The 12,968-nt window shown below is 37.1% G+C and overlaps 1 protein-coding gene across 10 annotated transcripts in view; it reads right to left on the bottom strand.

Moving 5' to 3' along the window:
- Window positions 1-12,968, bottom strand: part of DMD (dystrophin) — a 1,217,172-nt gene that overhangs the window by 204,467 nt on the left and 999,737 nt on the right. For all 10 annotated transcript variants that reach the window (XM_068917030.1, XM_068917051.1, XM_068917057.1 and 7 more), the window contains 2 exons: window positions 4,521-4,693; window positions 844-1,000 (listed from right to left, as the gene is read on the bottom strand). In XM_068917030.1, the coding sequence (XP_068773131.1) occupies window positions 844-1,000; window positions 4,521-4,693 (330 nt within the window). The remainder of the gene's footprint in view (window positions 1-843; window positions 1,001-4,520; window positions 4,694-12,968) is intronic.

Raw genomic sequence — 12,968 nt, 5'->3', positions numbered from 1 at the left:
AAAAGTGGTTTACTCGAAGCTAGACATTGTTTTAGCATAAGACAGATGTGAACTTAATATTTAACATAGAAATAAATGCTACAAGCATGTCTTTCCTGCAAAAAATGTGCCAATCTTTTTATGAACACTTACTCAGCAGCATTACGCTAATTTGTTGTTTATCTATCTGGTTGGTTTTTTAAAAAATGCCATTACAAGGGTTGGATTCAGGTCCCTTTTTACCACAAAGCTTAGTGTGAACTCCAGAAGACCAGTCCCCATATAATGTTCTGCTACTCTCATTCCATAAGGATTCCCTGATGAAACTAGTACGAGGCAGATAATTACAGTCAATTATCGTAACAGTTTCATAATATAGATAGTTCTTCACTAGGATTGATATCAGCTACTGTTTTCACAAATGTTTCCAAAAAAACATCAGATCATGGCAAAATGGGGTTTCAAAAAGTACACACGAAATTTAAATGCACGAGTTAGAAAAATACTGAATTTTCAGAACTACTTATTTATTCCTGAAATAATATTAAATTTCTATTTGTTCTAGTCAGCAAAATTAGCTGTCTAAGATTAATCTGTGAAAATGCTGTGTGGCTCTTCAAAAAGGCCAAGCAGCTGATAGCAAATATGCCATTCTCCAGCAGACTGTGTGCGCTGTGTTTGCTGTGTTTGAAAGCTGTGCTTGAAAATTTTCATCTAGTATTCTGACACAAAAAGGTCATTTTTTGTTACCTCTAACATGTTTTTTAAATGGTATCTTACTTTTTTCAAAAAGGAGCATTTAATCCAAAACTAACCTGCAAAACAACACACAACTGCTAAAAGATTATTCAAAAAAAATCATACCCTGTGAATATCATTCTGTTTCTGCACAGTGGGAAGATCTCCACCAATGGGTGCTTGCTGTTTTAATTCATCCTCCTTTAGTTGCAGCCATGCCAAAAGTTCCTGGAGAGAGAGATGTAAACGCTTCCACTGGTCTGTACTGGCTTCCAAATGGGACCTGAAAGCACATGTTAAATATCAGATGTTTTCAGGCACAGTGAAAATAAAAAATTGTAAAAACTTAATCTTGTCATAAAGATCCTACTGTTTCATCAATTTAATGATTTTCAAATGGCTTCAGTAGCTTTGAATCAGATTCTGGCAACACTAACTTAAATTTAGTTCCACGGTCCTGGCCTGAAACATCCCTGCTTTTCACATCTTTTCACTTCTTTATATACAGGACTAGTATGAGACTAAATCTCAGATATATATACAGGACTAGTAGGCTGTCACTAGTCTCTCCTCCCACCTCTCAGGATTAATGAGAGACTAACTGTTTGAAATGTAGAGATCAGTTTTCCTCTCACAGAAGAGCAGGTACTTCTCTAAACCATTACCCAAAACATTCTGCTTCACACAGGATTCATGCGGTTGCTCACCTGTAAGATAAGAGGCCCAATGCCTCCCTTTGCCCCAAAAGTCATGAGGAAATTGTTAAACCTAACAGAATCCTCTTATACCACACAAATTTGTGCCATTTGAGGAGAGGTTTGGATGAAATTAATCAAATCATTGCAAAAATTAAAAGATGGAATACTAATTTATGCAAACAATATCTCTGCCATAACGATCTTCTAAATGTTTCCTCTGTGTGTGTGTGTGTGTGTGTGTGTGCGCACGCGCGCGTGCCCGCATACGCAGGTGTGCACATGTGTGTGTGCAAATACGTGTTTTTTTAATACTTCAGATGAAGTGTTGAGCAACTGCTTTATATGCAGAGAAAACACGTGACTGAAACATCTCTGGATTGATCAAAGCTTCAGCTTTGCTTGTCTCAAGTGAAGCACATTAAAATTTTGTCTTCTGAGACTTAAGAATACATACAAAAAAAGGCTGCTTTTGTTTAATTGCCGGTTGGAAAGAAATTCCTAATTCATTTTCAAGTATCTTAAGAACTTCTCTTAGTAATTCAAATGAAAAGCATTATTGTATAACAGCAAACATCAAAATGTTGCAGCAAATAAAAAGAGATTTTAACAAATGCTTTTCTGTCTAAACTGCCAGCTTTATTTATATACCGTCACTCAGCACTTTCAGAGACTGCATATAAAGTCATATATTTTCTGATAGTGAAAATCCTACTTCTACACCTCATATAAAATAGGCTATAAAGAAATGTGATAAACATTGACCCAAAATTTTGTGGACCTCAATATTAGGTTTAGATATGGAAAAAAGGAACCGTGGAGGGCACGGCCAGCTCTCTTCCTTTGAAATATTCTTTGAGCTCAGCCTTATCCCATTTCTTACACCAAGGCTGCAGGTCATCCAAGTCTCGGGCTGCCCTGGAAAGTCGTGGGGGGAGCAGGGAGGTTGTGGGGTGGTCGCAGGACACAACAGCAAGAGCTAAGGGCACATGCGTTTTGGAGGGGATATAGTCAAGGGGCCAGGTCTTTGTATCAGGTTAACTCCCATCTCCCACACTGACCCCCGCCCAAATGCAAACTTCCACCTCCTCCAAACACAGGCAGCAACTAGGAGCGAACATCAGGGTCATCGTTTTCTTCCACAGCTGTGCTGTTAGAAGGGGAAAGCTTAGCACATAGAGATGGCAAGAGATTTCATTACCATTGCTCTGCTCTGACCTTCCCCAGCTTGGCAAATGGTTCCCCCAGAACCCATCTTATTCTGCCCTTCCTTCAGATTTGGGAATATATGTATATATATGTGCGTACAGTAGTGCACATTAGAGACAAATTCTCATGTATGTGTAATTTTGTTCAAGCATCAATAGGCCAAACAGATAATATGAAGTCAGTTTTAAAAATGAATTCTTTAAAACAAAGAAAGCATTTGTTAGGGTAAACTGCATTGACTAATCAGATGGAAAAAAGGGGTGACAGTGGAAGTGAACTTGGCTTGTCTTGGTAGCTACTTTCTGTTTTACCCAACTGAAGTGCACTGGATTTCGAAAAGAATGCCTCACCTAAACTGAGTGAGAACATGGGTTTCTTCCTCCAGGAGTCTAAAACTTAAGAAAAATAAGGTGGCTTGTTTTAGTGAAGATAAAGATAAAATATTGGTGTGACAGGTGGGATATTTCATATTTTTGCTCTTATACCTCTTCTGCATTGCTCATGATGAAATTTATGCCATATTGTGTGATGAAAAGAATATCTCCGAGCAATCAGACTGACGATAGCTTGTTCACTCAGTCAGGTGGCCAATATTATTTAAATTGAATGTTTTAAAAGATATGAACTGTGTCTTTTCCTGATCAATATGTTGTTGGACATCTTGAACCTTTTATAGAAAGCAGATATTTTAGAGAGGATGTCTGTTGCTTTGAATGTTTAACGCAAGAAGTCACTGTGATAAAACTAGGGTTATTATCTTTGACTTGATTAATGACAGCAATACAATGAACTGCAAAAACTGAAATACAGAAAAACTCATATATTAAGTTATAGATATTTGGCTAACTTGCTGTTTTTCTTTTCTCAAACATCTTTTTATTTTGGTAAGTTCATGAGTAAAAGGCATCTGAAGAAAAAATATCTCAGAGATTTTGAAGGGTTATATCCCTTTTCCTTTGCTCCTTACAAAAAAAGGAGGAATCTGTGTTCTTTTTTTCTTTAGCCCCTAATATCTTTTCAGCCTCATATTCTTCATTTATTTTTAATGATTGATGTTATGAAGGTGGCTTTTATCATTACACAGACTGACCTCCCTCAGGGCCTGAGCTAAAAAAGCTAATATTTCACACATTACTTTGAAAAACGCTCCAGCCGTTTGCTGCCCTCTGAACTACCACCAACATACAGCAAGTGAGCAAATGAAAACATGCCTGAGATCGAATGCAATGGAGCTGGGCTGCCTACTGTAAAGAAATATTTTTAAGAAAAGCTTCCTGTACAGTTTCTTCTGAAAAGAAATCTTCAGCCCATTGAAGCCTATACTTCCCTGCATCTTTTGTAACACTATCATTTATTACATTTTTCCTTGCAAGGAGAAGTTTTTCTCTCGTGACACCTATGGATTTCTTTTCACCCCTGGATTTTAGTGGGGAATTCTGTCCACTCTCCAGACAAAAGCCAAAATCTTAAATAACACATCTTCTCATTTGCAAGGCTATTCTTAGTTTTGCACTGGAAATAGCAGCCTTAGAAATAAAGCTTATCATAAATATAGGTTGTTTAATCGCTTTCTTTTATGACTCATTGATAAGTCATACCAGCTCCAGAAAAAGCCTACATTTAGAGGGGGCATAGTTACTGTTTAAACATGCTAATCTCTCCTTCTATAATTATAAAACCTCATCATATCCCTCAAATCCTAATCCCCTACTATCATTTCCACACCAAAAAAAAAGCTAATCTTTCTCATAAAATTAAGCCAACATGCAAAATAGCACAAATCATTTCAAAATGGATAAAAATAGTGCTATCAGAAACAAATTAAACCTTTACACTGGCAATAGGTACCATTTCATCTTACACACCAATTTTGGACTTCTGCTTGCATTCGGGTCCTACCTAATGTTTAGAGATTTTTTCCTAAGCTCACTCCATCTGAAGTTCATGTTATCCAGGCGTCTCTGCAACAGGGCTGCATCATCAGAGCCTTCCAAGGACCTTAGGATTTTCTGCCCATTTTCATCCAGGCTGTGGAAGATGTCAGTATGAGCATCAATTTCTGCCTGAAGATCCTATGGAAGCAATAGAAAAGAATATATGTGATTTGTTATGAAATCATAGAAACTACCATTTCTCCAAAGAGTAGAAAGATCCACAGTGCAACACAGAGTTAACATAGATTTTGATTACTCTTTTGATGACAATAGCGTATACCGTACACATAGCCATATTTCACTTTAACATGAAGGCCATTTGCATGAAAGAATTAATTTTTTTTTCTGTACAGAGTATACTGAACAAAATTCAAAAAGTTAAAACTCTAGCCTTTGACAGTCGACAAATATGCAAGGACAAGACATATTTGCTGGGCTAACAAGAAAAAAACAACCCTCTGGATCTCAGGTAAAGCTGACCTTCACATGATACGTCTTCCTGTGCAACATTTTCAGTTTGAACTGGGGACTGCAACACCGATCCTGCTGCATGGTAAATCCAAGAAAACTAAGCTTCTGCAGCAGCAGAGCTTTAAAATGCCAAGTTCACTTACATTCTGTTGACAGACTGCATTTCAGACCATGGGCCTCAACCATCAATAGCAATAAACAACCACTTTGTGCTATATCAAAACACTGGTCAGGGCCATGGCTGTAGGAGGGACTGGGAATAGCAAAGACCCAGAATATGCAATTGGCAGCTCGTGTTGAACAGCCAACTTTTCTTATCACTTTGCAATTGCAGGCCAGCTACATTCTGAATTCATCTTTCCCCCTCATTTTTAGCAAGGCTGTTTCTGCCAAAAGAACATTCTTTCGAGAGCTGCCGGGTACCGGCATTCCTATCTGCCTACACACTCAATGGGGCCTTTGTGCAGCGGCTGCCCTTCTTCGAGACGTTCGTATGCTCCAGCGTTATGGACTCATTCTGCAAAGAACAGTGGCTGAATCCAGCTCTTTAAACAAGGTTAAAAAAAGTAATAATAATAATTTAAGCACATACGTACATGAGCACACACATACTCTATATGTAGGCACAAACGCCCCAAAATACTGTTACTTTCAAACAAAGATGTGCACTGATCTCGGGAATAAAGCTCTGCATTTTCGTACGGGAAGCTCGGGCACTAACATTTCCGGCTGTGGTCTCTTGCTTACTGAAATGGAAGCGCTGGCGATGAAGTGTGAAAGGGGAAGTGATTTATGGCGTTCGAGAGCAAGACCCAGGGCTAACTTGAGCATCACGGACAGGCCCCAATGGGAATTGGTTCTAATTTTCTTTAGAAGAAGGATGACTTTGCAGGAGGGAATTGCACATCTTGCCTATTTCGTGTGTTCCTAATTGAATTCGTTTTATTTGATGTTTTAAGAGCAACGTTAGCTGCACTGCATCATGTATAGATTTTCCCTGTCCACCATACTGCTGTTCCAAATGTTATTTGCAGTACTTTGCCGGATACCTGCTCCTCATGTAGTAACTGCTAACACTGTATTTGGAAAAACTTTGAAGAGGTTAGGAATGTACACGGTAGGACAGGGCAGTAGCGGGAGTTCTTATCCAACTATCTATCTTTAGCTGTGTTCATGCTAGCACTAAAATAGTTCGAAATAGGTTTGGAATGTACCAGTACTCATTCTGCAAAATGCAACTGTACTGTAAGAACTACGTTTATTTGTGTATGTTAAATAGTCATTAAAATGAAGCAGTTTTGTTAGCACAGACACTAACGTGTCAAGTGCAGTCCCAATCTAAGAGTGGAGAATAGAGATTTCATCACATGACCTGACACAGGCTGGGCTATTTTAGGGAATGAGAACTAACAGGCACTTAGGTCCCATAGTAAATTTGTACCTATGTTAAGTGAGAAGAAAGGAAAGGAAGGTTTTTCTTCTTTTTTTTGTAGAAGACTTGTCTCTAATATAGACATAAACCCGGTAAAAATAAGATTCAGCCCTCAACAGAAAGACACGAAACTCGTACAGTTCTTCAAAGCAGGCAAAAAATAATGTTGCGATTGACAATCAGGAGGTACTTGTATGTGCTAGGGACTTTAGAGAAAGCTGTCTGAGTAATACAGGGGTGATAAATTTGTATATTTATACACACAGACATATACGTTCCCATCCTCAAAGAGTATACAAAACCACTTTTATGAAAAGTCCTAGATTATAAAGGTAAACAGAGTTTTCCAGAATTACTCTGCTTTGAATTTAAATGTACGTTTCAGAGAAATAGCCTATTTTGATTTTTAAAATGCCATTAATAAGGCACTTACTTACTTAACCATGGATTAGATATTCTAGGTGGGAATGCGTTTGCTTGAAAATTTTGTACTTGATTTCAAGTCCAAACTTCTCAAGCTTCACCTTCCAGATGCAGTATTTCATTTTCGTTTTCCTGAATACTCTTATTACCCAATTTCTTTCTCTTCGTGTACGTATTTGAAGATGTTAATAAAGTCAGTCCTTAGGGTAAGTAAAACAAAAGTGATGTAAGTAGCCAAATTAATATTCAAGAAAGGATAAAGGTCACCATAAAAAGTTCACTTTTAGTGTCTGTATACCTTTACAGTCCTTGCACCTTTAAAACAGATAAATCCATCGCTCAGAAAAAGTCATCATATGCAGTTTGTAGGGCACAAAATTCTTAATTTTTAGGGTGGCCTTGGAAACAACTGCCTCTTCCCTGGCAAGAATAACATGTGCCATGAAATACATACGTCAAATACCTGTTTGTAACAGGAGACTGTAAAATCAATGCCTTTTTGGCACTTTATGACACAGAATTTTACAAAAATTCACTTTCACATTTTTATTGCCTTTACAAAACTGTCTCACAGTCTACACATCCCATGCTTTTCTCCTCACATATACACATTTCTGCAGATAGAATTAAGCCATATTCTTTTTATTTAGATTGCTATATAGTATCACAATCAAACTGGGCTGTTAGTCAAACGGGCAACAAGCACATGAAAAGTGAAGTACTCTTATCCAAAGCTTATTATTCAAGTCCTGATTTTCCTTACTCCAAACTACCTGCGTAAACTGCATATTCTCTAATGCTCCTAAAAGTAATTTACTCCAGCTACGCAGCAAACTGATGCTGACGGACAAAGCAGCACGACAACAACAAGGCATTTACGTCATTTTGGTCGGGTGCATTTCACACCTCTTCTTTGTGACTCCTTCAAATCCCAAGAGAAGCAGAGTGCAGACAAAACAAAGATCTATACACCTGTATTTATCTTCTGAAATAAGTAATTCCCATGTTTCAAAATACAAGTGAAAGATCAATGTGAACCAGATTCTTTTTCCCGACAAGAATAAAGGGGGAGAACCCATTTCATCTTATAAATGGCTAAGATGTTTGCTAAATTATACTGGCATTACACATCATACCAAGAGACAGAATATACACTAAATACAGAGTATTTGTAGCATTTTCATCTTTTCCAATGTTTTCAAACTTAGGTGGGAACTGCAGAGGATGAAAATCAATCCCAGTATAATTCTACTGAAATTATTTGAGCTACAATTAGATTTCAGCTCTGTATACTGCATTTCTGCTGTAGCAGTTATTACTCACGCTGTGAAGAAATATATTCTCTTAAAAAGAGCAGACAGCAAAATAAAACATGAATCACGAAAAAATACACTGGCTATAGTAACTCATCAATGAGTATGGATTATTAGCCTAAGTTAGTATTCAAGTCCCCACTTTGTTTGAGCATAGTTTACTCCCTAGAGTGAGCTGAACTATTTACAAAGAACCGTCACCCCAACCAGTGGCAGATTTGCCTAAGAATTGTACAGCAAAATCCTCCTTTATTAAGATGAAGTATAGACTTAAATCATGAAATGTAATATAATGTTTGATCATAGGCACCTTGCTGAAGAGTAACTACAAGTTCCTACACACTTAGAATCATGCATTTACTCTACAGAATAGATTTGTATAGTATTTACACCATGGAATAATTCTGTCCAATCTATACAGAACTCAGTTTTGTATCAAAGGTTAGACGATTTTTTTCATAAATGATACAATGACTAGCTTAAATTGTGTACTCTTCCTTAATGTTGAAACAGATTTGAAATTGTAAAGTCATTAGGGTTTCAGTAACACAGATTGATTAAAATGATAAAGAGATGAAATAAACTTGTCTCGAGAGGAACAATGAATCTTCTCGGGCAGAATAGGAGGAGAAAATTTGTCCTTTTGTCCCGTGCCTTTGAAAGCTCAATGCATGATTTCAGGGCAGAGGTATAGGATGGCTGCAAGACAGTACCCCTAATATTGCCCTAAAGCTAGGGGATGAATGTATTTCTGCCCTGTCAAACCCAGCTCTCTCCCTTGGAACTGTTTAGCATTCTCCACAAAAGCACACAGTCTCGCTGCCTTAACTCCTCTCCCTCATCTTTTTGGTAGGTAAAAGAAATTCACCTGCGGCACCACATGTTTTATCTCATGCAGAACCCTGTAAAACACAGCTGAGCCATCTCTGTGAAACCCAGTGTATTGAAAGTCTGGTCAGCATTCATATAGCAGAGCTATTACAATAACAATTCAACACGGTCTGGGATACTTTATCAGAAATAATTAACTAATGAATGTCAATATCTCCTCATCCCACAAGCAATATATATAGGCATGATGTACAAAGGGTATTTTATTTGTGTCATTTTGCCATGACACATGGCAAAATCTGCCATTATTTTTGGCAATTCATCACAAAGGGATTGGTAGTGTGTCTGGCTTATTCTACTTCATTTTCCTCAATAAGAGACTGGAAATATAATAAAGTCCTTGAAAGAAGTAATTAGTTACACTAGTTGGACTACATGAGTCAGACGTGGACATGAAAATTAACACAGCACAGCTGACAAAACATTTATCTTGTATGCAAGGTAGAAACAAAATTAATTATGTAATAATTTAAGAAATTAAATCACTTAAATTCACCTCTGCAAACTCAGTCCTATCCCTGGAATTGTGCTTTTCGTTTCCAATTAAGTATTTTACATTTTCTAGGTAACGCACAAAGTTAACATATTAATGAAATAAATGGAATTAATTAGGACAAGATGGCTCTGAAAATTAAGACAGTACTACCTGATTAAAGAAGATCAACATGAAAGAAAAAAAAAAGATCTTTCCTGGTAGTAATTAAAAAAGTAAAGTCAGCCTGCATAATTACATACACGTACTCAAAGCATCTGAAAATCATACCTATATGGATGCATATCTCAGAAGAACCATGCTGTAGAGTACTGAAGTTCTATAATGTCAGTACTGAAATAGCTTGAAAAACTATTACAGAATTTCTCAAAACAAAACTAAGATCCCAGACCTCTTGTACTCCCTGTCACTGCAGTCAGCTGAATTAACTGGCCTCTTAATATTTGTACTACTAGAACTTTTTTTTCTAAATAACTTATGAAAAACAGCTAAACACTGTAAAGAGCTTAAATTAATGTCTTCTATACATAAACTTCTTATGCTGCGTGAATAGGTGTGAATTATACAATTACACCTTTTTCAGTTATTCTGTATCTTCTCTTGCTGTCTTTAGTGTCTTCGTTCTCCCTTTATTTCCCTTCCCTTTTCTCCTTCTTTCCTCCTTTCCTCTCTTCATTCCTTTTCCTTCCTCTTACCTTTTTGTTCCTTCTTTTCTTCGCATTTCTTGCCTCCAGTCCTTCCTTTTTCTTCCTTTTCTTTTTCTTCCTTTTCTTTCCCTTCCTTCTTTTTCCTTTCATCCTCTTTTCTTTTTCCCTTCCTTTCTCCGCTTTCCTTCCTTCCCCTTTCTTCCTTTCTTTGTCTTCCTTCCCTTCTTTTCCTCCCTTCCCTCCTTTCTCTCTTTCCCTTTCCTGCCTTTCTTTCTTCCTCCCTTTCTCTCTTTAACATAGAACCTTCTGTGAGTCACAACTTGGTTTTTAATGCTCTTTTGTGGTGATCTCAAAAACAATAAACTAAGAATGCATGCTTCCTTCCATTTTTATTTCACATTCTGATTTACTAAACATCATTTCAGGTGTCTGGAGAAGAAACAACATATAAACTTATTGTTTCAAATTAGAATTATTTTGTTCATTTCGCTTGCAACAATACTACTGAGCAAAGGATAACTATAAGGAATATGCTTCTGTTTCCTAGACTTATAAGGGGGATGGAAAGAAAGAAAACACTAAGGCTCTGACACAGCCTGCAAAGTTCTACCGACAGGGAAGCCGAGTTGGTATAACCAGAAAAAGTTCCCTCTTCAATGTCTTTTTACCTCTTGATGGCTTTTACAGATGTAGGAACTGGAGCTACTAGGCTGTACGACCATTTTGCAACTCTGTCCAGCACAACTTAGGTACTTTATGGATCTGATGTCAAACTAAACAAACTTAAACTCAGTCACATGCCTAAATTCCTGTGAATCTCTAATTTTGCCTGGAGCACTAAACTCAGTGTGAGTGTTCAGAGAGTCCGAGAGGTTTTTTTTAAGTGTCCCTGAAGTCTCTAGGATCCTTAGAAGACACAAAGGTCTGTGCATATGCACCTCTTTCAGGATCACGGCTTATTCTTCTGTCTGCTAGCTGTAACAGTTTGGGGTGAAACATTTCTGGAGATCTTGAATTAATGGCTACAGCTCAGCTCGTTCAATGCATTTTAAGTACATGACTGGTAAGACTTAGTGCAAGATGCACTTGATCTATTTCTTTTGTTTCTGGCAAGAATAGGCCGGTTTGCATAGCGTTGTTTATAACAGTCCACCCTTATGAGCTAGTCATTACCTTCACAGTATTTAAACTGAAAACATATCTATTTTTTAAAATAAAAGAGAGACATCTCTATTCTAGGTTGCAAATATAATGTTTTAGACCAGTGATGGAACAACACACTGAAAAATATTTCTTCTGGGTTGAGAGGCACTACTGGATGCACTGGAGTTCCCCTTTTAATTTGTAACAGCTCTTCTAAGAACCAGATTTATTTTCAGTTCAACATACAATCAATTCAGATAAGATTTTAGGAACTATTTTGTGCAATAAAATATATACCTTTACGTACAGAAATTCATTTTAAATATAGTTCTGTGGTCTGGAAGAAAGACAAGTGTAGCTGGAAAATAAATATATATTCTGAGGAACCACTAATACTATAAGTCTAACTTTGAGTGAATGTATTTTTTTTATTATACAGATCACCCTAGCTAACATAACCAAGCTCAGTTACAATGAAAAAGAAGTGGAAAGAAGCTCTCTGCCCCTCCGTCAAGCTTTTAAATAATTTGTTCTAGCAGTGCAGAAGAACTTTTATTGGGTCTTAGAAGGGGAGCATTTACAGAACAATTTACATACTGATAAAAACTTCTCTAATGAGATTTAAAATGTAATTAAAGGGCAGACATATTGAGTTAAAGGCATCGCTGTGAAATAGTTATACATCATCATGCCATGAAGCCTCCTATTCAGCTAGCCTATGGCATGACCCCAATTCCAGTCTGGTATGATTACATCTTTGAGTTTCATGCTAATGACTTGATTAAAAAGAAAGATAAAAAGGTCTTTCTCTATTGGGAAGATAAGCTTATGAATATTGTTAAGGCATTTCTAGATGCCCAACACAGTTTTCAAGATAACAACGGATAAAGAGATGTTGATGAGTGAAAGCTAAAAGTATCACTTTGCCCTGCAGAAAATAACCTGCCTAAGCTCCAGCAACCATTGCTACGGTTTTAAATGCACTTGCTGAAAAACTCTGAATTCTACAAGTTCCAGAAGAAAAAAGGGACCAAAATTCATATTTGGAAGCTTCTTTCATCTAAAAGAAGAAATAAAAGCTATCATCTTTAGCAAACTGGGCCCTGTCTTCAAGATTACCTTTGTAAACACCCAAAATAATCTTCACTTTAGGTTACGTTCAGACCATTGCAAGAGATCAGACAGCACATCCAAGGATGTGCCCATCTCTTGCTGACGGAAGTAACTGTGAGAACCTGGGGCGGGCTTCTTCGTTTCATTAACAGTGATCTGCCTCAGCTATGGGGTGATAACTTTTCAAGGTCACCAAGTCAATCTTTTGAACATATTCTAAAGTCTTTATCATGCAGGTCCTCATTCACAGCACTGGCTTTCCAGACATAGCATAGAGCATTAAATTTCTCCTTTGTTCACAGGGAAATAATCAAATAAATGTTTTCCTGAGGAGTCTGGCAATTAATTTGCATTAATTGGCAATCAGTAATTTATACTTATCTATAAATTATTACACAATTCCATATGTTTTGGGGTATGAATGGATGTCTTAGTGTGTTTCTAAAAGCCTGAAAAAACCTTGAATCAGTACTTTCTTTTACATTTA

Source organism: Struthio camelus, chromosome 1 (genome assembly GCF_040807025.1).
Source record: "Struthio camelus isolate bStrCam1 chromosome 1, bStrCam1.hap1, whole genome shotgun sequence".
Classification (NCBI taxonomy): domain Eukaryota; kingdom Metazoa; phylum Chordata; class Aves; order Struthioniformes; family Struthionidae; genus Struthio; species Struthio camelus.
Note: the sequence above shows the minus strand (reverse complement) of the source record. Positions and strands in the feature narration are given on the sequence as shown.